This window comes from Prionailurus bengalensis, chromosome A1 (genome assembly GCF_016509475.1).
Source record: "Prionailurus bengalensis isolate Pbe53 chromosome A1, Fcat_Pben_1.1_paternal_pri, whole genome shotgun sequence".
In the NCBI taxonomy this organism is placed as follows: Eukaryota; Metazoa; Chordata; class Mammalia; order Carnivora; family Felidae; genus Prionailurus; species Prionailurus bengalensis.
Window position 1 is genome coordinate 209,664,698 of NC_057343.1, and position 22,262 is coordinate 209,686,959.

Here is a 22,262-nt window from a genome sequence, read left to right on the forward strand (position 1 = left end):
AGCCGGGGGGGGGGGGGGAAAGGACACCAAAATTTGAAAGAGCTAATATTGCTGCTAAAATGAAAAGACCTGTACCTAGACACAAACTGACAAGATTTCTACAGAAGAAAGAAAAACCGTAGGAATCAGGATGGTGATTTCTGTGTAGAGAAGAAGTTGGGGGAGTAAAGAAATGACTTGAGGCTGAAATACATAGTCCATAAGGTGACTTATCTTGATTGGATTCATATAGACAGGTTAGGAGGGCAAAGGAAGTTTTACCACCTACAGAGAGTGTGTGGACTAAAAGGAATTAAGATACTTTTGAAATATCCCTTTGAACTACAGTTTAAAGGAAAAACCTCAGTATTCAATAACAGTATGTATTCGGTGCTGATCTCTAAAATATACATGAGGAATTTGCTGAATAATTCTGAAAGCATATTAACCGTCAATGCTTCTAATTTTCTAAGGGTTTTCCTTCTGTGAAGTTTGATTATCCCCAGAGAAATGCCATAACTCAACTGCAGCCCAATTTTTAATGAGGATCAGTAAAAATCTAGCTATACAAAAAATATTTCTTCACCCATTAAATCACTATTAAGGTCAGTATTATAATGCTCAATATTGTCTTTTTTAAGTTTATTTATTTTGAGAGAGAGAGAGCGAGTGAGAGAGAGAACATGAGCAGGGAAGGGGCAGAGAGGTGGGGAGAGAGAGAGAGAATCCCACACAGGATCCATGCTGTCAGCGCAGAGCCCAATGCGGGGCTCAATCTCACAGACCATAAGATCATGACCTGAGCCGAAATTAAGAGTCGGACACTTAATTGACTGAACCACCCAGGCGCTCCTCAATATTCTTTATATAATGATTCATTTGGTAATTTCTTCCAACAGCTGTATCCAGAAAAAAAATTATTTTCACTGAATTGCATTCTTGAGTCAGATATAGAGAGTTCTGTAAAACCTTGATCTTTCCTTTGTCTTTGATAATAAGTTTAGAGGTTAGTGGCACCCAGGACTTCAGTGACTATCTCACCTCATATATTTATATTTGTATTTCTGATTTGGTTTCTGATCATCTTACCACATTTGTTTTTAATTACGATGTGTGAATGTATGTGCGTATGGGTATGTATACAAACTGCCTCAAATGATTTTTGTGTGTTGGCGAAATACAAGTGACTTAAAAATGCATTCAAATGTCTTGAGTGAACTCACATTCCCAAAGCTTGCATGGCTTTAGTAGACAGTAGTCCTTACTGACGAGCTACAAAAGAGACCACTGGTGATAACAATTAGGCTGGGAGGGTCCCATGGTCTGCTGTCGTGAAGAAAACAATCCTACGTTGTGAATATCATCATAGGAGTAGAGCCAGTCTGAACTCAGGGAAGGGAGTCTGGCTTAAGTCCTTACTCTGACCCACAATCTTCTCTAACAATTGATTAAAAACCCCACAGAGAGTCTGTGACAGGAGGAAGCTAAATTCTCTCTGGGTCATGGATTAAGTTGTGCCCAAGAAACTTTTTTTCAAAATAAATGGAAACAAGAGTAATTTGTTCTCACTTTCAAATAGATATTGGCATATTGATTAAACCAAGACACAGAGAGAGGAGAAGCCAGGGGTTCAGTGGAGGGTTTCTAAGCCCTGAGCGTCACAAACCCTTCTCCATCAGGGAGAAAATCATGAAATGCTAATTCTGAGAATTCACTGTCTGAATAACAAATGGAAGCATCACAATGCTTTCAATGGAAGAATTTCCATTTTCCATGCTTGAAACCTACACCTGGAGAAATTATCATCTGGCTGGAATTTGCTGAGCAAGAAAAAATGAGGATGTGGAAGAACACACAGACTTCCGGAGACAGTGGGTACCCCTGGTATACCACCTGCTGGGGTGGAGGGCTTGGGCTATGATTGCCAGGAGCGATAAGGCAAGAAAAGTTAGCCGAAGCTAGACTATGAAAGATTGTGAATGTCAGGCTAAGGAGTGTGGCATTTATCCTGTGAACAGGAAGAGCAGGAGAGAGTAACATGTTAATGGGAGTGGTTTTACATTAGCCCAGTGCAGGGGTCCAGCGTGGATTTCCACATTCTGCCTTCGTGCCCTGTATCTTTCGGCCTCATGCACATCCTCAAAGATCTCCCTCAACACCCCACCCAGAACACCTTCTACCTGGATTCTCTCGTTCTTCATCCCCTGTCCCTTTGGAGAAATCCCACTCAGCCATCCCTGATGTCACCTTACTGGGGAACCTTCACCAATTCACCCCCCAGTTTCCTGATCCACAAAATCAATCACTGTTCCCCCTCTGAGCTGCAGAGTGCATTCTATGTGCAGAGTGCACATCACTATACAGGTAGTTGTATGATAGTCTGTTCACTGGACTGGATCATGAATCCCAGGAAGGCAAGAACAGGTTTAATTCTCTTTGAAGAAGGTTTGGCAAAAATAGCTATTTGTGAAATTAATGGCCGATCCTTTTGGTGACTTCTGTACAGAATATACCCTTACTTCATGTCCTTCCGTGCTATTATGTATTTACGTGAAACTGTGTTCACTTTTCTTCCATATTTTATCCAGTATTATTCAAACTGCAGATTTCAAACACATTAGTGAACAGTAAAAAATAATTCCGTGGGGCGTGACCACATTTTTTAATTTTTATTTTTTAATTTTTTTAATGTTTACTTTTGACCGAGAGAGACAGAGCATGAGTGGGGGAGGGGCAGAGAGAGAGAGGGAGACACAGAATTTGGAAGCAGGCTCCAGGCTCCGAGCTGTCAGCACACAGCCCGACGTGGGGCTCTAATTCACTGACTGTGAGATCATGACCTGAGCCGAAGTCGGACGCCCAACCGACTGAGCCACCCAGGCGCCCCGCGACCACATTTTTTTAAATGGAACCGAGTGGTATAAAAATATAAAGCTCTGCATTTAGCATGGGTGAGTATTGTCCTGTGAGACATTTGCACACACACACACACACACACACACACACACACACATTTACAGATATGTTTGTGTGTGTTGGGCTGTAGTGCAAGGGCATATTCTTACTGTGGGTTGCAGTCCAAAAAAATTTGAGAAATCCTTCATTCTAGCTGATATTTTTAAATGCTGGTTTATTTTTCCAGTCTGATAGCCATTTTATTTTGAGCAAGGGTTAGATTTTCTAATTTTATTTTTACCTTATAGTAGGGTTTCTCAACCTTAGCACTACCGATGTTTTGGGATGGATCACGGTTTGTTGTGGAGGCCTGTCCTGTGCATTGTAGGATTCTTAGCAGAATCCCTCATTTCTACCCACGAGATGCCGATAGCACCTTCCCTCATTGTAACGGATGAAAATGCCTCCAGACTTTGCCACCTGCCCCCTAGGGGGCAAAATTACCCCTCACTGAGGACTACTACTCTGTGGTGCCCCCAAATAATGCTGAGCATTCAGGCAGCCTTTGAGACATGCATTAGACAGATCTGACACCAAGATCCTGCAGGAGTCTACTACAATAGAAGGCCTGGGGATACCGATCTCCAAAGCTTCTTAACCTCTTATTGGGTTCAGAACCAGGTCCCTATGGGCCACCTTCTGACTGTACACAACATCTTCAGTCTAACCACAGGGTTTGCATGAGTGCAGCTAGAATGTCCTGTGCAGCAGGACACAGCAAGGGTTCAGGGTCAGGAGGCGTTCTTGGAAGCCCCGAGGCAGGAGAAGGAATCCCAGTACTTCTGGTTGAAAGAAGTGGAGCCGTGCAACGAAAGAAGTATCTCAAGAAACTGGGACCACGGAAGCAACAGTCCCCTTGCTCTGAAAAGCAGCTACAAGTATGCAGGAGATACAGGAAATTAAGAAGTGACTCTGCTCTTACGTGGAAGGGCCTGACCATGCATGCAAATGGGGTCTTTGCAGCAGAGACATGGGTAGGAAATGAAAAGAGCATTCGCCAGAAGTCCCATGAACCTAACACTCATGGCCACTAACTGGGACCTGGAATTAGTCCCTTAATCTGGTGACTTTTCAGTTCCTTACCAAAAAATTGTGGAAGTTTGGCGAGGTCCTTAACCTACCTGCTAGTTCCCAAATGCCATGATTTGGTTTGGCTCTCTACCTTTCCTTTTCATGTATATTCTCCTTAAAGCTACAGAATTGCCTCTTTGTTGGTCTCCCTTGGTTTCTTTTGATTTCCACACCATAGCCGCAATGATCCTGTTTAAAATGTAGGCCAGATCACGTCATTCTGCCGCTCAAAACACTTCAAGGGCTTGGCATCTAACTTAGAATAAAACCCAGTCTTCCCCAGGACCCACAATGTTTGACCCCTGGCCTCTGGCTACCTTTCTGGCCTCACTTCCTATCATTCTTCTCACTCATCATGTCCCTGCCACACGAGCCTCCTTACTATCCCTGGAGTATCCTGAGGCTGTCATCACCCCAGGATCTTTGCACTTACTGCTCCGTGTCCATGGAAGGACTCTGCTCAAATCTCTCTTTTGATAGCTCATTCCAAACAGCAGTCCCCACTATCCTCTATGCCTTCTTACTCTTTCTCTTTTCCTCTTCACACTCATCATTAAAGACGTACCACTGGGGCACTGGGTGGCTCAGTTGGTTGAGCGTCTGACTCTTGATGTTAGCCCAGGTCATGATCTCACAATTCATGGATTTGAGCCCCACATCCAGCTCTGTGCTGACAGTGCAGAGCCTGCTTGGGATTCTCTGTCTCCCTCTGTCTCTGCCCTTGCCCTGCTCTCACACTATCTTTTTCAAAACTAAATAAACATTTTTTAAAAAGACATATTATTTGTGTCCTATAATAAATACTTATTTTATTATCTACTCACTTTCTGAGACTGACTCTCCCACATATAAGCTCAATGAGGGCAGGGATCATCTACTTTGTTGACTGCTAGACATCAACATCCAGAATTTTCCTGCCATATTATAGGCATTAAATGTATACTTTAAAAAATGGATTGGCAAAAGGATGTATAAATAAGTGAAATAAACACTGTATATTCAGAAACTAAATTCTTTACTTCCTCCAGCATCCTCAAAACATTTTCCAGATTCACACAGAAAATTAGCAGTAGCGATGTATGAAGCAAAAAACAAAACCACAATCAAAAAAGGCCTGACTTCAAGTTGTTTATAGCTTTTCTTATCTCTCACTTTTGTAATTTTAGCTGTTCTAATTCTGAATTTAACAGCCCTTTATTCCCTTTTGTTTTAGAAACTCATTCTATCAGTTCTTGGTACCATGAGGACTCAGCATCGATTACAAGCAGGACGTTATTCAGGACTCGGATCTCTATTTCTGCTTCAGTTTCTGCTCGCCAACTTTTCTTTTGACTGCGGATACTAAAATCTGAAATCACTTGCCCTCTCCCATTTTGATTGGGACTAGTTAACCATGGAAGAAGTCTATCACGTTGGGCAACAGAAGGGAACTTCTCTGTGTCGCCCTCATCTCAACTGCTGAGGGTGACACCAAACTGATTCTAAAGGCTTCTTCCAGCTCTGAAAGTCTGTGAACTATCGCCATCTGCTGGATGACTTGTGAACTACCACCATCTGCTGGGTGAGTCTTCCTACTACCTCCTTAGGAGTTGTTGGTCATTCCCCAGTGGTTGTGATCCTTTGGATGCGTGGCCTTTGAAATTCCTTTAAGACCACATGACTAGGACCAGGGAGCAACATTCCACTGGGCCAGAAGAGACATACATTTACATTTTTAAATATGGTAGACACTACCGTTCCAGTAAGATGGCAGCACTATTCCATGATCTCTGGCAGATCTGTAGCTCACCATTCAAGTGGAGTTAAGGAGCTGGAAACGAAAATTCCAATACGAGACCTGAGCTTTAAGGCAAATGATTCTTTTCTTTTGAAAAATAGTTTTGTCTTAAAAGTGTGTATGAACAATGCGCTTTACTATGTACATTACCTATCAAAATATTCACTATTAGTCAGAAAAAGCAGGTGAGAGTCTGAGGTTTCAAATGCGATCCATATTACCAATTGGCTGCAACATTAGTCAATCCATCAACAAATATAAGGAAGGGGTAACAGTCCTGACCCACTGTGCTTTACAGCAAAGTCAAAGGGGGAAACAGAAACGTAGACAAGCTGAAAGTTAAGTAAGAACATAATCAGGATATTGTATATTGCAGTGAAACAATCTAAGTGTCCATCAATAAAGAATTAAATAAATGTAGTAGAGCTTTACAATGGAATACACTATGGTTATTAAACTTAATGATGTAGATCTACATTTGTTGATATTTAAAGACGTGTATAGCATTTTGTTACACAGAAAAATTTTATGTATGAAGATCTCAGTACTGGATTTAAAAAAAACCCTGGAAGATTATATACCAATATGTTAATAGTTGCTATGCCCGGATACTGAGATTAGATAAAATTTTCATTTTTATTTTTTCCCATATTTTATGTTATTTCAATGTTTTTATAATAATAAGTATGGATTACTTTTTTCTATTTAAAGACAACAAAAAGAGCTATTGCTGCTTCAGAATTATTGCAACGGTTGTCTTGACTGGTCTCGCTTCACTTACTCTGGCCCCTCTTCAGTCCTTTCACACACCGGTAGGAGTGGCTTCATTGAAACCTAACTAAAGGGGGAACTCCCAGTCTTCCCATTTCTGTCCCAGAAAAAGCAAAATCCAATGACTTCCAATGGCCTCCAAGGTCCTAGTCAACCTTTACCATCACTTCCTACCCCTTCTTACCTCATCTCTTTCTAGGCTCCTCCCCCAAATACCCCCAACCCAGCCACACAACCTCCTTGTTCTCCCCTGAACACCCCAGGGTGCTCCTGCATTGGGACTTCTGAATGTGGCTGGAGCATTCTTCCCCCAGGTGGATGAATGGACAGATTAGATAGATAAATAGATCGATAGATCTATTGGTCGAGGTACATATATCCAGAAAGTTCACCTCAGCCTTCTTATTCAAATGTCACCTTCTCAGGAGGCTTTCTCATACTGCCTATCCCCTTCTCTGTTCTGTATTTCACCATAGCCCTTATCCCCGCATCTGACATACTATCTACATGTTTTAACTGATCTGTTTACTGTCTGTCTGCCTTGATTAGAATGTAAGCTCTGCAAGGTCAGGGATTCTTTTTGTCTGTCTTGTTTGCTGCTGAATCTCTAGCATCTGAAACAGTGCCTGGCCGCCGTGGGCACTGAACATTTGTTTGAAAGAGTAAATGGGTATATTGTAAAATAAATTGGGGGCACTGGTTCTTTAGGAAAAAGAAATCCCACAAACTTTAGGAATCAAATGGAAAACAAGGTTGTCACCAAACTGCGCTCTTATCCAGGATCTGCAACCAAGTGACCTTGAGAAGACTGTTGAGTCATTCTGAGCTGCAGTTGTCTCCGGTGCAAAACGAGGACACTGTCCTTGCCCACTCTGAGTTTATAAATTTGCAGTGGACAAAAGTTTGGCTGTGAGACCTGACTACCTCCTTTGTTCCAGGCAAAATGCTAAAAAGGCAAAGATGAATGAGGTAAGGTTCATGTTCTCAATCAATAAGAGAAAGACCAAAGCACAGTCCATATTTTTGGAATCCATGTAAAAGGCACCAATCTCTTATTATACGAGATTATACTATGACTTTTTTCAGTGGATTCCTTCCCTCTGTCCCCCAGTCTTCCAGCATGTATCTCTGCTCCTCTCGCCTCTGCCCTGGGCCCTGGGAGGCTGACCTGTGAGGCTTCCAGCTGGGATCTGACCATCTGGAGCATCAGCAGGAAAGTGGACAGAGGGAGGAAAGGAGTCAGCATCTTTGTTCCCCAACTTCCTTTCCACTAGGTTGTCACAGGATACATGTCTGAAGGTCACAGCTCTTGCCTGATGGCTCTCCCCGTCTGTCTCCAGATGCTGGTAATTGCATCCTTTTGGTTTCCTTACATCTGCCCAAACTTTTGCAAAAAAATTCCCTCACTAAACTCATTTCACATGAAGCAACTGTATGCGCCTCCGTTTCCTTCTAGAGCCTCCTGACACCCAAGATCGTTAGAGAAGTCATCTTTTCTCCCGTGGTTGTTTCTTACTTGCACATTATTTGTTTCATGTTTGGTTGTATCATCAGAAGAGATCCGCCAGACTCAGCCAGCATGCACTGTCACCGCCCACACGTCTGTCACTGCATCAAGCTGATTTCAGGTGCCCCCTCTCTGTGCTAAACCAGTACTGTGGTCCTACTCTGTCATCGAAGAACCTGAGTGATTCAGGGATTCAGATGCTAAGAGACAATCCCAGTGGAGAACTGTGTCAAAGCAAGAAGTGTTCCCAAGGACAGAATAGAAAAGATTAACTATGAAATAATGAATATACAAGAAAGAACAAAGCGAGTGATAAGGAAATAGAAGGAAACAAAAGGAAAACTAGGGAATAACACTTGCATCGGGCTTCAATCTATTAATGTTTCACAATTCATTGAGGCGAGAGTACCATAAACAGCATATGGTTGCTCGGGTGTGGTCACTAAATAGCAGCTGAGCCAATGAACAGATGCTACAGCTGAAACCAGAGCACCATGAGGGGCGCTGGGTGGCTCAGTGGGTTAAGCATCTGACTTCCGCTCAGGTCATGATCTCACAGTATGTGGGTTTGAGCCCCGCATCGGGCTCTGTGCTGCCAGCTCAGAACCCAGAGCCTGCTTCGGATTCTGTGTCTCCCCCTCTCTGCGCCCCTCCCATGCTCATTCTCTGTCTGTCTCTCAATAATAAACAAACGTTAAAAAAAAAAAAGAAAAAAGAAAGAAACTCGAGCACCATAAGTGCCTTTTCTTGGGAAAATTATATTTTCTTATCCTTTATTTTAGTCTTTCTTCCTTAGCTAGGCAGAGGGGGTAAAATACCTGCACAGTGATTATAAGTAAAGGTATGGTAATGTAAGATGTACCAAGGCCTCAGAAGAACAATTAATAGGTAGCAGATATTTAAACAGCAAAGTGAATCATTCCCTTTAGAACCAATAAAGCTGTGCAAATGAGCGCTACTCAGATTTACATGCAACGAGACATTAGCAAATCAATAGAGCGATTACTGCGGAGGGCACCTGAATGTACAATCATGTCTGAAGTTATGTTTATGCACAAACCTCACACTGAAAATGCATTTTTATCTAGGCTATGGGGGAAACCAATGATTTGTTCTTTCTCCTGCTCCCTTTTCGGTCTTACGTTCTAAAGATTTACAAATCCACGAAGCTCACGAATTTACAAGCCTAGCCCAAGCTCAGGGAGGAATGCCCAGAACAGCTTTCTCTTTCTCCCTGAAGAGCAGCACAAACCTGCCACCGAGGTTGCAGGCTTTTTTGGGGGCTCTTATTTGTTTCAGACTTTTCATGTGAACATTAAATTGCAGGGATTTTTGCCTCAAGGAGACAATGTCATCAGCATGCACCAAATGATTCCTTCCAAGTTTGACAAAATTGCTACAGGGAAAGTTCCCCAAATTTTCAGGACAATCCCTTAAAATTTGAGGGGGAACCCAGAAATATACCACAGAGGTCAGCTGATTATGTCCCACTGGCCAAATCTAGTCCAATTGCTTGCCATTATTTAAAGGAAATTTTTTTAATGTTTATTTATTTTTGAGAAAGAAAGAGAGAGAGAGAGAGAGAGAGAGAGAGAGAGAAAGCCGGGGAGGGGCAGAGAGAGAGAGGGAGACAGAATCTGAAGCAGGCTCCAGGCTCTGAGCTGTCAGCACAGAGCCCAACGTGGGGCTTGAACTCAGGAACCTTGAGATCATAACCTGAGCGGGAATTGAATGCTTCACCAACTGAGCCATCCAGGTGCCCCGAGCTGCCTGTTTTTATACTGAGGAAATAAATGTCTAAGCTCAAGATGGAGCCATTTTTGCCGGAGTTGGGGCGGGGGGGCACATCAGTAAACAGAAACCCAGGTATCTTGCATGTTCCTATAAACACTCCTCTTAAACCAGAAACGCAGTATATCCAGCCAGCCAATCCCAAATGCCAAGCCAACTCTGAGCTCTACACTTTTCTCCTTCTTGTTCATTTTCTATTTTTCTCTTCCTGCTTCTTCTCATTCTTTCTCCTTCAAATCTTCCTGCCTTCTGTCCCATTTTGCAGTTCTCTGGACCCTTGAGAATAGAGACTGCTCACTTTTTGAAGTGTTAAAGTTTGCCTGTATCACCTAAATTATCTTCTTTAATCCTTTTTAATAGTACATAAGTGTTTTTTACCTTCTTAAAGGGTTGAAAAAAAGCTTTAAAAATATTTTGTAACACATGAAAATGATATGAAATTCAATTTCCCATGTCCTTTGATAACATTTTATTGGAACACAATCACACACATTCTTTGGTTGTTTTCACGCTACAACAGCAGAAGTGAACCCAAAAATCCTAAAATATTTACTGCCTTGCCTTTTATAGAAAAATATTCTGATCCCTGTCTAAGTAATTGGTTAACTTTGGGGAGGTTAAAAACAAGCAAACAAAAATCAGAGGTACAGTATCATAACCATGAGGTCTTTCTTTTTGCCTGAATTTGGGACGTGCTTGAGTGGTGAGAGAGATGAAATTTTGTTAGCAAAGTTCAATGTTCCTTATAGTTTTAATTATTGGATGTCTTTTAAATCCGCAGCCTTTTAAAACCAATCAACCAACCCAACCCATCTTAATGATTCTACTTGACCTAACTCTGGCAGTCTCTTCTATTCTTCCACTTCGGTCAAGACAGTTTTTGTCCCTGACCCTTTGTTTCTGAATTCCGAGATTCTAATGCCCTCAGGTCCCAGGAGCAGAACTCAGGGCACAGAGTCGTAAAGGAAAATCAATTGCCAGGTTAGCGATCACCTGGTCAGTTACACCATCCTTCAGAAATTATGCATGGAGGAAACACATATCAACATCCCCTTTGTCTCAAAAAGTGGGCAAATGTCATAATCTCTGTTTCACAGGTGTTCCTCAAAATAACCTTGAAAAATAAAACATTTTACCTACCTCAGACATTATTATACCCATTTTAAAGATGAGGACACTGAGGCCCAGAGAGATGAAGTGACTTTCCGGAGTTCTCATAGCAAGGCAATAAAAGAATGGTTCTCTACTCAGACCCAGGCATGCCTGACAGATTCTCCTCCATCTAAAGGTACAGTATTTGGGGGCAGTGAGGAACTTCCAAGGCTTGGTGAGGACTTTTCATAGGAACTGACCAAAACAGGCAGTGAGCTGTACATATGTCATGGAGATTTGGGAAGAAACTGCTTCCAGTCCCTTCCTGTTTCTTACCCATCCCTAGAGCATGCCACTGCATTCTGTCCCGCTCGCTTTCCTAATTCAAGGCATTGCTACCAAATAGGAGCCCTTGCTAGTGACTGGGGATAAAGGAAATCTATTCTGTGTCTAGGTATGTGACAACATGTACCAAGGAACCCTAGCTTGCTAAACAGGTCTCTGGGGAGACAATCAGGCAATTAAAGACAAGGACCCAGGGCACCTGGGTGGTTTAGTCAGTTAAGCGTCTGACTTCAGCTCAGGTCATGATCTCACAGTTCATGAGTTCGAGCCCCACGTCGGGCTCTGGAGCCTGGAGCCTGCTTCAGATTCTCTGTCTCCCTCTCTTTCTGCCCCTCCTCTGCTGGCACTCTGTCTCCCTCTGTCAAAAATAAACATTAAAAAAAAACAAGGGCCCAAATCTCAGAGCAAAACTGAGCAAAAGCAGATTCACTCACGGACATTCACGTGATAAAGGTATAAACAGATACACAACCAACAGTAGCTGCGATGCCTCAGTAAGCAGGAAGGTAGAGAGCAGAAAAGTGGGGGTGGGGGTAGAGGGAACATTATGAAATCAGGTCTACTGTAGAAATTTTGTTGATTTGGACCAGGGTGTGTTGTCTCAGCTCAGTAGAAGAGAGTGTTTTTCCAACTGCTGAAGACAATGGACTGTGGGGGAAGAGTCTGGTGAAAACCAAAGCCAGACTGAACCTCTCACATCTTCCTATGCAATCTCTGAAGATCTAAGACCATAATTAGGTTTACTAGAACCAAAGGAAAAATGTACGCGAATTTTGCATGGAAATGTTAAAGCTTATTCTAATGATCAAGAAAGAACACAGGAGTGAACACGGGCTTGCTTAGAAAATATCTCTCCCTGGGGTGCCTGGGTGGCTCAGTCGGTTAAGCATCTAACTTCGGCTCAGGTCATGATCTCACAGTTCATGAGTTCGAGCCCCACGTCGGGCTCTGGAGCCTGGAGCCTGCTTCAGATTCTGTGTCTCCCTCTCTCTCTCTCTCCCCCTCCCCTACTCACACTCCGTCTCTCTCTGTCTCTCTCTCTCTCAAAAAAATAAATAGACATTTAAAAAGAAAAGAAAATGTCTCTCCCTTCCTCATCCCCTTCTTAGAAAACTGGCTCTTTGGATCACTGGAATCTCTCTCAAAGGCCTCTTCTCCATCCTTATTGCCTTGAATTTAAACTTAAACCCCCAAGTTCTGCTTTCTTTCTTCCCTCCTTCTTCCCCCCTCCCTCTTTTACTCTTTTCTTTTTTGTGTGCAGTTCTGGAGTTGGACTTTTCCTGTGAACCACATGGACTGATTTCATCCCATGGGCTCTTGTCTTAAGTCACATTCAGTCATTCACGTACTCAATAAATATTTATTGAGCACTGACTTTGTACAGGGTGCTGGGAACACAGCCTTGAGCAAGAAAGCTTATCCTGGAGGAGAGATACAGATAATAAAATAGTTTCAGGCAGTGAAACACTCCGGAGAAATTAAAGCAGGAATAGGGCTGAGGTAGCTGAGTGTGAAGGTCAATGAAGCCTGTCTGAGGAAGTGACATCCGAGCTACGGGAGTGCCGGCACTGGTCATGGAAAGATCTGGAAAAGAGAGTCCCAGGCAGAGGAAACAGGGGGTGCAAAAGCCCTGAGGCAGGAAAGAGCAAAATGACTTTGGTGAGGAACAAAATAGCACCTTCCGTTGGGACTGCTGTGACTATACCAATTCTACTTCAGTGAAGAATTTATTGGTTCTTTCTCTGCTTAAATAGTGAAGAAAGACCATGAGAAATTAAATGGTTCAGGGTGGTAGGACCAAGTTCCATTCCCAGGGAAATTTATATAACCCTAGAGTTGGTCAAACATGGGAGTTATTTTTTCATTTGTCTTTGGGAAAAAGAAAAATAAAATTGGCTTTTTTGTTCTACCGCGTCTATTGTTTCCAGTGCGTGCCCTCTTTGACGCCTTCTATCCTTCTCAACCAAGCTAAGCTTGGATCCCAGCAAGTAAGTGACCACCAGATGGGGTAAACGCACGTTCACAAAGCCCACACGTATGTACCTGTGTCCTCAAGGTTCCAAAGAGCCCCCTTTTCTGACTGGCTAATTTATAAGATCAATCGCAGGAGAAAAAGAATGCCATGAAGCAATAAGGCAAATGATAATGTTGGCATTTCTTTCTTGAAGAAATAAACTTTAGGGAGTGGCAGACCATGACCTTTGTCTTTGTATTTCCTAAGGGGAACAGTATAGGCCCTGATACGTATGGAAAGTCACCAGTGAGAGGATGGAGATAAATATAGGGTAGTAACCTTGTTACTCAAGGTCACTGAAATGATTCTGTTTCTGGTCAGAGGACCTGGGTGCTGAAACACCTTAGTATTTTCTTCCCGTTGTACTTGTAACTTGGTGGAGCTGAGGCAAGATGTGGAAGCTGGGCACAGCTGGCTGGCGACACTCCAGGGAAGCCATCAAACCCTCGCTCTTCCTCCTGCTGGTGGAAGTCAGGGAAATACTGGGCCCTGGCGTTCATTAAGGACACACACTAGCACCTGAGATCTACCCATTGTCCCCCTAAGCAGTTAAGCTGCTAATACGGTCTGGCATTAATAGGTTCAGGGGAAGCCAATGCTTTGTCAGTAGAGCTGAGGAGTTAGCTGTCCTTACGAAATGAGGTATGTGTAGGTCTCCATTAAGCAACAGAGGGGCCCAGACTGTGGTGGCGTCCAGAGTGGGATCTAAGGATCCCCACTGGGCACTCTGCACTCTGGTAGTCAGCGTGAGCATTCTGTTCTGTAATTCACCATTCGGGAAGCAAAGAAGGTAGGACACCAAGAGAACATCCATATGGGATGGACCTTGAGGTAAAGAAGAGGAGGAGGAACGAAGAGGACTGGGGAACACCCAACAGGCACAAATACTGATCTCACAGGCCCCCTCAGGGCAGCCTTCAAAATGTTTAACAACTGGCTTGCCTCCCGTCTAACCAATCAGAAGGCTGCGGGCTGTAAATGCCGATGAGGACTAGTTGAATTTCAGGTCTGCGTGTTATGTTTTATTCCCGTTTTTGTAATGTACAGTATACCTCACAACTTTTAAAAGAAAAAAAAAATCTATAGGTTCGTTCTGTGCTGGCAAACTTTCTTAGTCCGTAGATACCAGCAGGACTATTCCTTGTTCTTTATCTAACTGCTGACGCTGACCCTGCCATTCTCGTGCTACTTTGCATTCGAAGAATAAGAACCTCCCTCCTTCTGGATCTCGCTCTGGGAAGTAATTTTGCCATCAGCTACGCTTGAGTTCAAATCCTGCCTTTACAATTAGGATTCTTGGCAAAATCTGTCACCTTTCAAAGACTTGATTTTTAAAAACCTATTCAAAGGGATGCTGTTCCTCTGTCCCAGGGTTTCTGTGAGAACTGGCGTGGAGTTGCCTAGGTAACATGCCTGGTGCAGGGCCTGGCACAGACATGGTTTTCGCAGCGGAAGCTCTGAGATTGAGAATTTATTATAATTCAGATAAGTGCTACGTGGCGACTAGGTAATTTCATATATGGAAAAACGGGCTTGGGAAACTAATAATCTAAACTAATAGCAACGTAAGAAGTGTGAATGTGGCAGAATACAGGGTTTCCTAAAAATATTTGAAGCAAACGTGAGAAAACAACTCCCAACTGAAATACCAAACACGGCACATTCTTATGTTCACGAAACCAACCATCTAATCAATGCTATTGCTATTTTCCTAAGTTGAATAACTATATATATGTAACAAAGGGTTAAATTTTATTTATTTAAGAATATTTCAAAATTGAGAGTTTTCACTGAACCAGCCTTCTCCCCTACACGCAATTACTTTACCATGATACGGTCTTACTTCACACTGGGGACCAAGTGTAACCAAATGTCACGTGTCTCTGAGGCAATTTCACACACCTTATCCCGCTTAATTCACAAATGGGGAAGTAATTATCAGAAACTGCAAGACCAGACCAGTGTTGCAGTTTAAAAAAAACCAAAGTTTACAAGATGCTCCAACTTCTGTCCCCTCTGGTGATTCCCATGGCCAGGACCAGCACAAGTGGCTACATCTTGGCCTTTATTTCCCAGTCTCTGTGGAGAAGGGAGACTAGCAGGCCTGGAGGGAAAGAAGTGAGCATGGGGTAGCTCAGGAAACAGGAGCAGAGGAGCTGGGCATTGAGGAAGCGAGTGGGGGCGGGGTACAACCACACAGCGCACCTGCTCAGTCTATAAAACAAAAAGACAAACTGCGTATTTCACAATAGTCAGATCCCGGGGCCTGCCCCAGCCACAGTTGCTCCAGTTTTGGCCATGCACCACAGAGCTTAACTAAGGATTGTAGCATGGATCTCATGCAGCAAGAGTGGAAGGAGACCCTCTGTCTATTTGAAATAGAATTGTTAACATTTCTTCTAGAAAGAAGGAGGTTCATTCCTTGTCATATGACTGGGGAGTGTTAGCTTCTAAATTCTGAAGAACAATGAAACAATTGTTGGGCAATCATAGTTACTGTGTGTGTGTGTGTGTGTGTGTGTGTGTGTGTATTGTAGGTCTGTGTATGTATATGTGTGTGGGGGGGTGTGTGTACGTGTGTGTATTTGGGTGTGTGGGTATATAGGGGTTATGTGGGGTGGCCTCACCATAGCCCAATAGCCCCCAACAATTCAATCTGAAGGAAGGAGCCCTGAAATTCAAGGTCAGGGTAAGGGTTTTTTTCAGATAAGCCAAAATTCCTAGGACTTGTGGAATGTAGTGAATCTGGAAACAGCCATGGCCTTGGAAGTCAGCCATGTGGATGTTGTGTGAGGACAGGGAAGGCGTTTATTTAGATCGACTAACAATATAAGTAGGGCTCTGTGTTAGCCAATAGAAAGGCAACTGATGGTGTTAGGTAGGCTTCTTTTCTGAGAGCTCCTCTCCTGGGTAAAGAGGACCCAGGAGTAGCAGAGATCTTTGGACACAGAAACCTGGAGGAATTTATTGTTAAAACTGAAAAGATGACAGAGCTTTCAAACAAAAAGTGCCAACATTTCAATTCTGAGATCTCCCCACTACACAGTGTTCTAAGTTTACATAAATGTGCCCCTCATTTCCAAAACACAAGGATTCCTAAGCCAGCTTCGGCAGGTGGTGTAAGTAATCTAAGTGTGGCTCTTGCTTGAATCATGCAGGAACATCTTAAACCCTGGACCACAATCAGAGTCTGACTTTTTACAAAGTCCTCAGGTGATCTGATAGACAGCGGCCCAAGCTTCCCCCAGCCTTCCAGCGAGCCACTATGACAAACAGGAACTTCCGCCATTGGCTAGAGCCCCAGCTACACGTCCACCTAACAATGACTTTAATTCTCCCTGACCATCATTCAGAGGGACTGATTTTACTTGAGTGTCCTCGGTTATGCAGGTGAACACAAATCCCGAAGAGTCTGGGAGCATTATCTTTTCTCCTATGACCCTAAGATGAACCCATTTTCTCAAAAGATGAAAAGGGCAGAGCTGGGGGACGGCTGCACATCATCTTGGTATGTGATTTGTTCTGATTGTGAAAGAAAACTGACCTCAAACTCCCCAAGGATCATATGTAAAAATAAACTTTCCGCTGACCTCCCGTACATAGAAACAGCCTGTTGTCCCTGTTGAGAGCCTCGAACTTCCAAAGTGCTGGGAAAACAGCAGGAAAAGCTAGGGATAACCTCATCCCAGGCTGCCCTCCTGCAGGGCACTAAGAGACCCCAGTCAGGTGGGTCCTCGCAAGGCAACCTCAGCAATGCAGCTACGTCTGTCCTTCAGACGGGCCCTGGTACTCACGGAAGGTCCTGATGGTGTCGCTGGGCCGGCTGCGAGGGCTGGGGCCGTGGGGATTCATGGCCCTCACGGCAAACTGATAGTTGGTATCTGGATCAAGGCCCTTGATAACCATGGAGTCCATCTGGATCCGCTCTTGGATTAAGGTCCAACTCTTGTCAAAATCTGGTCTTTATTGATTAAAAAAAACAAAACAAAACAAGCAGCAGTAATTCAGGAAGAGCAAAGGGAAGGGAGGCTGGCTATGTAAACTCAGCATTCGGACTCTAGAAGCAACACTTATAAAAATGAGTTAACATTTCCTATCTAAAAGTCATCTTGATTTTAAATCATAGGTCACAATTTTTAAGTCCCTGCCAATAAAAGCAAGTAGATCATTTTTAGGGCCAGTTTTAAACCCTGTTTCAAGATCATCTGCTTTTCCTCGGCATGAGCTTGACTATGGTGAAAAGACCCCCACAGAGGAGTTCATTTTCAAGGACTGTGCCTTCCAGATGTTTCACAAACAAACCCTCCCCAAACAGCCGCCATTCCCAGAGGTCAGGAGAGCACAGATTCTGTCTATTCACAATCTGTTCACAAAGTAAACAAATGTTAAGTTTTATAGGGTGACTAACTGCATGAACGACCATGGGAAAACCCACGAAGATTGTGTTTGTGGCCATTCTTGCTCTTAACAAAATTGTACAACTGTGCCAACTCGCTGACTTCTCACAGGTTCTGCTAAGAACCCTCTAGAGAATGTGGGCCCTCACTTAGAGCTCCCACCTGGGAGGCAATACACAGAGGGTAAGGGTACAAATCTGGGGTTGCTCATAGCTGCTCAAATCCTGCCTCTACTACTTACTAGCTGCTATTTAACTTCTCTAAGTCTCTACTTTCTCATCTGTACAATGGGTATAATAAAAGTACTTACCTAAGAGGACTATCATAAAGATTAAATGACAGCTATATCCTCAGCATACTGCCTGGCATCACATGGTAAACACTCAGCATTTTTTGGCCATTATTTAAGGGACTTATCCACATCACAGAGCCAGTAGATAACCCTGTGTCACTGCTTACTCCTCTAAACCTGTGTGTTCTGATGCGATAGCACTAGCCCATGTGGCTAGTCAGCACTTGAACTATGGTTAATCTGAACTGAGATGTGCCGCAAGTGTAAAATGTACATTGGGTCTTAAAGGACAAAAAAAAGAAATGTAAAATATCTCACTGATCATATATTGAGATGATAATATTTTGGATTCAGTGGATTAAAATGTATGTTATTAAAATTAATTTTATTTGTTTCTTATTGCCTTTTTAATTCCACAATTAGAAAACTTTAAATTTCTGGGGTGCCTGGGTGGTGCAGTCAGTTGAGTGTTCAACTTCAGCTCAGGTCATGATCTCGCAGTTCATGAGTTTGAGTTCCACGTCGGGCTCTGTGCTGACAGCTCAGAGCCTGGAGCCTGTTTCAGATTCTGTATCTCTCTCTCTCTCTGCCCCTCCCCAGTTGCACCCTGTCTCTCTCTCAAAATTAAATAAACATTAAAAACATTTTTTTTAAGGAAAAAAAAAACTTCGAATTTCACGCAGGGTTTGCATTGTATTTCTACTGGACAACGCTGTTCTGTCTGGTGTCCCAGTTGGAGGGGGAAAGGAGAGCATCCCAAGTAATATGAACCACAAGATGAAACTTGGGAATGATCGTGCGTGGAGGGGGATGGTGTGAAGGCCTCATTAGCTGGATGCTTTGTGTTATTAGCCAATTAATAATAATTAGTCTATCAAGTGCTTGTGAAGTACCAAACACTGTTCATAGTATCTATGCAGGAGAGATTACATTAAACACCCTTCTCCCCTCATTTTTATAGAGGAAACAGAGCCATTAAATGATTGAGTAACTTGCCCAAGTTCACACAGCTGATAAATGGTGAGGCCAAGTTGGGTTGATGAGGCAGGGTTAGATTAAGAAGATCTTTGACACTGGACACAAACTTGGGGTGATCGTGGCTGAGAGGCTGTTCTCCATCCTTTACTTTACTTCCTGACCATTTCTCAGTTGTTCGAGTGTTAAATACCTCTGCTCCCAGATATTTAGAGGATAACAGAAAGCAAAAAAGATTGATGTTTAGCCTTTATGAACAACTTATCAGGCAAGTAAATAGAGACTTATTTTGCAGAAAGAAGATGCCCGGAGGATACATGGCTGTCTTGAATGTGAGCTTGCTTAGTTTCTCATTGGCAGGAATTAAAAGCCAAACGGAATCCTTAAGCCCAGTAGAAGATGCTTCCTCAAGCTCACCGTGCAGGCAAGTAGTCTGTGGGGCCTGTGTCTCATTAGAATTCATCTGTTTGGAGAAGCAGCGGTCACAGGGCATGCTCACTGGAGAAAATCAGGGCTCATGTCTCTTTCTTTTTTTTTTTTTTAAATTATCTATTTTTTAATTTATATCCAATTATGTTAGCATATAGTGCAACAATGATTTCAGGAGTAGATTCCTTAATGCCCGTTACCCATGTAGCCCATCCCCCCTCCCACAACCCCTCCAGCAACCCTGTTTGTTCTCCATATTTAAGAGTCTCTTATGTTTTGTCCCCCTCCCTGGTTTTATATTATTTTTGCTTCCCTTCCCTTATGTTCATCTGTTCTGTGTCTTAAAGTCCTCACACGAGTGCAGTCATATGATATCTGTCTTTCTCTGTCATGTCTGTCTCTTTCTTGGTATCCTTTCCCTAAAGATGGACTTCTTGTGTAAACTAATTTTGTCACCAGAGAGAAAATCTTAGTGAGTGGACGGAAACACATTTACAAACTTAACTTAGAACAAAATCACGTCACAGGGGAAAGCCACCGGCGATACCTAAAAGTTGACAGAAAAGATATGATCTTCAGATAAAACTCTCCCGTTCTCCATTGCTAAGCCTTCCTGTGGCATTTATAGAGGAAATGCCATGTAATTGCTCTCAGAACATGCCACTGTTTACCCAGGACTGCCTGCAAATATCTAAACAATCCTCATGTGGAAATTACAGCCCCCCCCCACGCAAAAAGGAGATTATACTGTATTTGTTCATTTAACGCAGGAAAGAAGGCTATATTTTAAGCGAATAAGAAACTGAAATCATTAACATTTAATTCCATGATATCAAGTGAGAGAGCAAAGCTCATGCGGACTGAATACCAGTTCAAAACCTTTAACATTTTGCCTCTGATTTTGTCATGGGTTTTGCATTTAAATGTTTTCAGCGTCTCTTGAGGTACAAAAGTGCAAAGGTGAGGTTGAGAGAGAGATAACCGGGCAAAAGCATTGTCTTAGATCATCCTCAAACAATAGCTTTATCTTTCTCCACTGAAGAAAATTATTCTATTCTGACTACAAAGTTGCCAGTCAAATCCCCATAGCAACACTAGCCTGCCAATTTCCCCATCAGCAAAAAGGCATGAGGGGGAAGTAAGCTAGGAATACGCTGCCATCCCAGGTACAAATAGGCAGCCACCAGCGGGGTGGACACTTTCAGCACTTTTCCAAATAGTGGGATAGAGTGGGGTTGGGAATTCTGCATCTCAGGAGATTAACTGCCTTTGGAAGGTGTTTGGGCGGTGGGGGTCGGGAGGGGGAAGGTTCTGATGGGGCAGACACAGGGCAGTCAGCAGTGGCTACTCAAAACCCAATTAGCCATTTCAAGTGATTGAGACTCACTGATTCATTTTGGTGGAAACAGTACCACTGGCAATGTTAGAATCCAGCCTGGTTATCAGATATCTTACAGATCAACCAGCCCAGATATCTACAGGCTTTCAGAAATTACACGCAAGATTTTACGTGTGAGCATGATCATTTCAGTTTTCTAAGTACAGTGTCCTTAGCTTTTTATCAGATTCTTAAAGATAATTACGTCCCCCAAAGCTTTAAGAGTCACTTATCTAGTCCAGTCTCTCAACCTACTCATGGGAACACGGAAAAAAAGTAATTTATCTAAAGTCACAGAACCACTGGGTGGTCTATTTTTCTTATTCTGTTTCTTGTGGCATTTTGACCACCTTGCCTATTTTTAGCGTCAGTCTTGAGTGGAAAATCATTTTTCTTGGTACCATCAATTCCTCAGGTGGCTGCCTCGGGCTACTCAATTGGCATGTGATTGATTATCAACAGGGTATCCATCACAGAAGCTATATTCTAGGAGGTTCCAAGGAGCTGTAAACACAATTCCATTCTTACGGAGTTTATAATCTAATGGGGAGATAATATATCTAAGGATCAGTAGGAAGCCAGTACAAAATAGCACATTTCAAGTGTTATACAGCTGATCCTTGAATAACACAGGGGTGAGGGGTGCTGATGCCCTTGTGTTGCCCAAAAGCCATGTATAACTCTTGACTCCCCCCAAATTTAACAGCCTACTGTAGAACTTAACGATAGCATAAATGAACACAAATTAGCACAAAGTCAATTAACACAAATTTCATATGTTACCTGCATTATATACCGTATTTTTACAAGAGAATAGATAACGTTATTAAGAAAATCATAAGGAAAATACATTTACAGCACTCTACTGTATTTATCAAAAAAGAATCCATGTATAAGTTTATACAGTGCGAACCCATGTTGTTCAAAGTTCAGCTGTATTTGGGTGGGTCGGTTGTAGTGAAATGGAATGCTGTGGAAGGTATGTGAGACCAGAAAGAACTTAAGTTAGATTTCAAATGTATTTGGGTTTTGATAGCTGAAAAGAAATAGAGCATCTTTGGGTGAAGTAAAGACAAGAGCAACATCGGCTCTCTGTATGATCTGACCATATTATGTACTAGTCACATGTAAAATACAATGCGGAATATCCCGAGACAGTAAATATATGGCTCCCAGTAATGAATGATCAATCAATCTATACAAAAAATGGGTATGACATATAAAAACACGAGCCAAAAGTAAGTGAATGAATATATGGCACTTTTGTGCAGATCATACATAGTCAAAGCTTTCCTTATCAACCTCTACTAACCAACCTGTCAAATTAACCATGATCTTCATTTGTTCCCACTAAGTCAGCTATTGGGTTGTCAAGAGTCAGTTGTGTTTATTCCAAAACCTATTGATGACTTTTGTGTTTGTTATTGTAATTATGTTATTTAATGTAATATATAAACTTGTGAAATAGGAGTAAAATATAGAGCAACAA

At 42.6% G+C, this 22,262-nt stretch overlaps 1 protein-coding gene across 2 annotated transcripts in view; it reads right to left on the reverse strand.

Moving 5' to 3' along the window:
* Nucleotides 1–22,262, reverse strand: part of EGFLAM (EGF like, fibronectin type III and laminin G domains) — a 180,462-nt gene that overhangs the window by 66,712 nt on the left and 91,488 nt on the right. For both annotated transcript variants that reach the window (XM_043599670.1, XM_043599661.1), the window contains exon 7: nt 17,097–17,263. In XM_043599670.1, the coding sequence (XP_043455605.1) occupies nt 17,097–17,263 (167 nt within the window). The remainder of the gene's footprint in view (nt 1–17,096; nt 17,264–22,262) is intronic.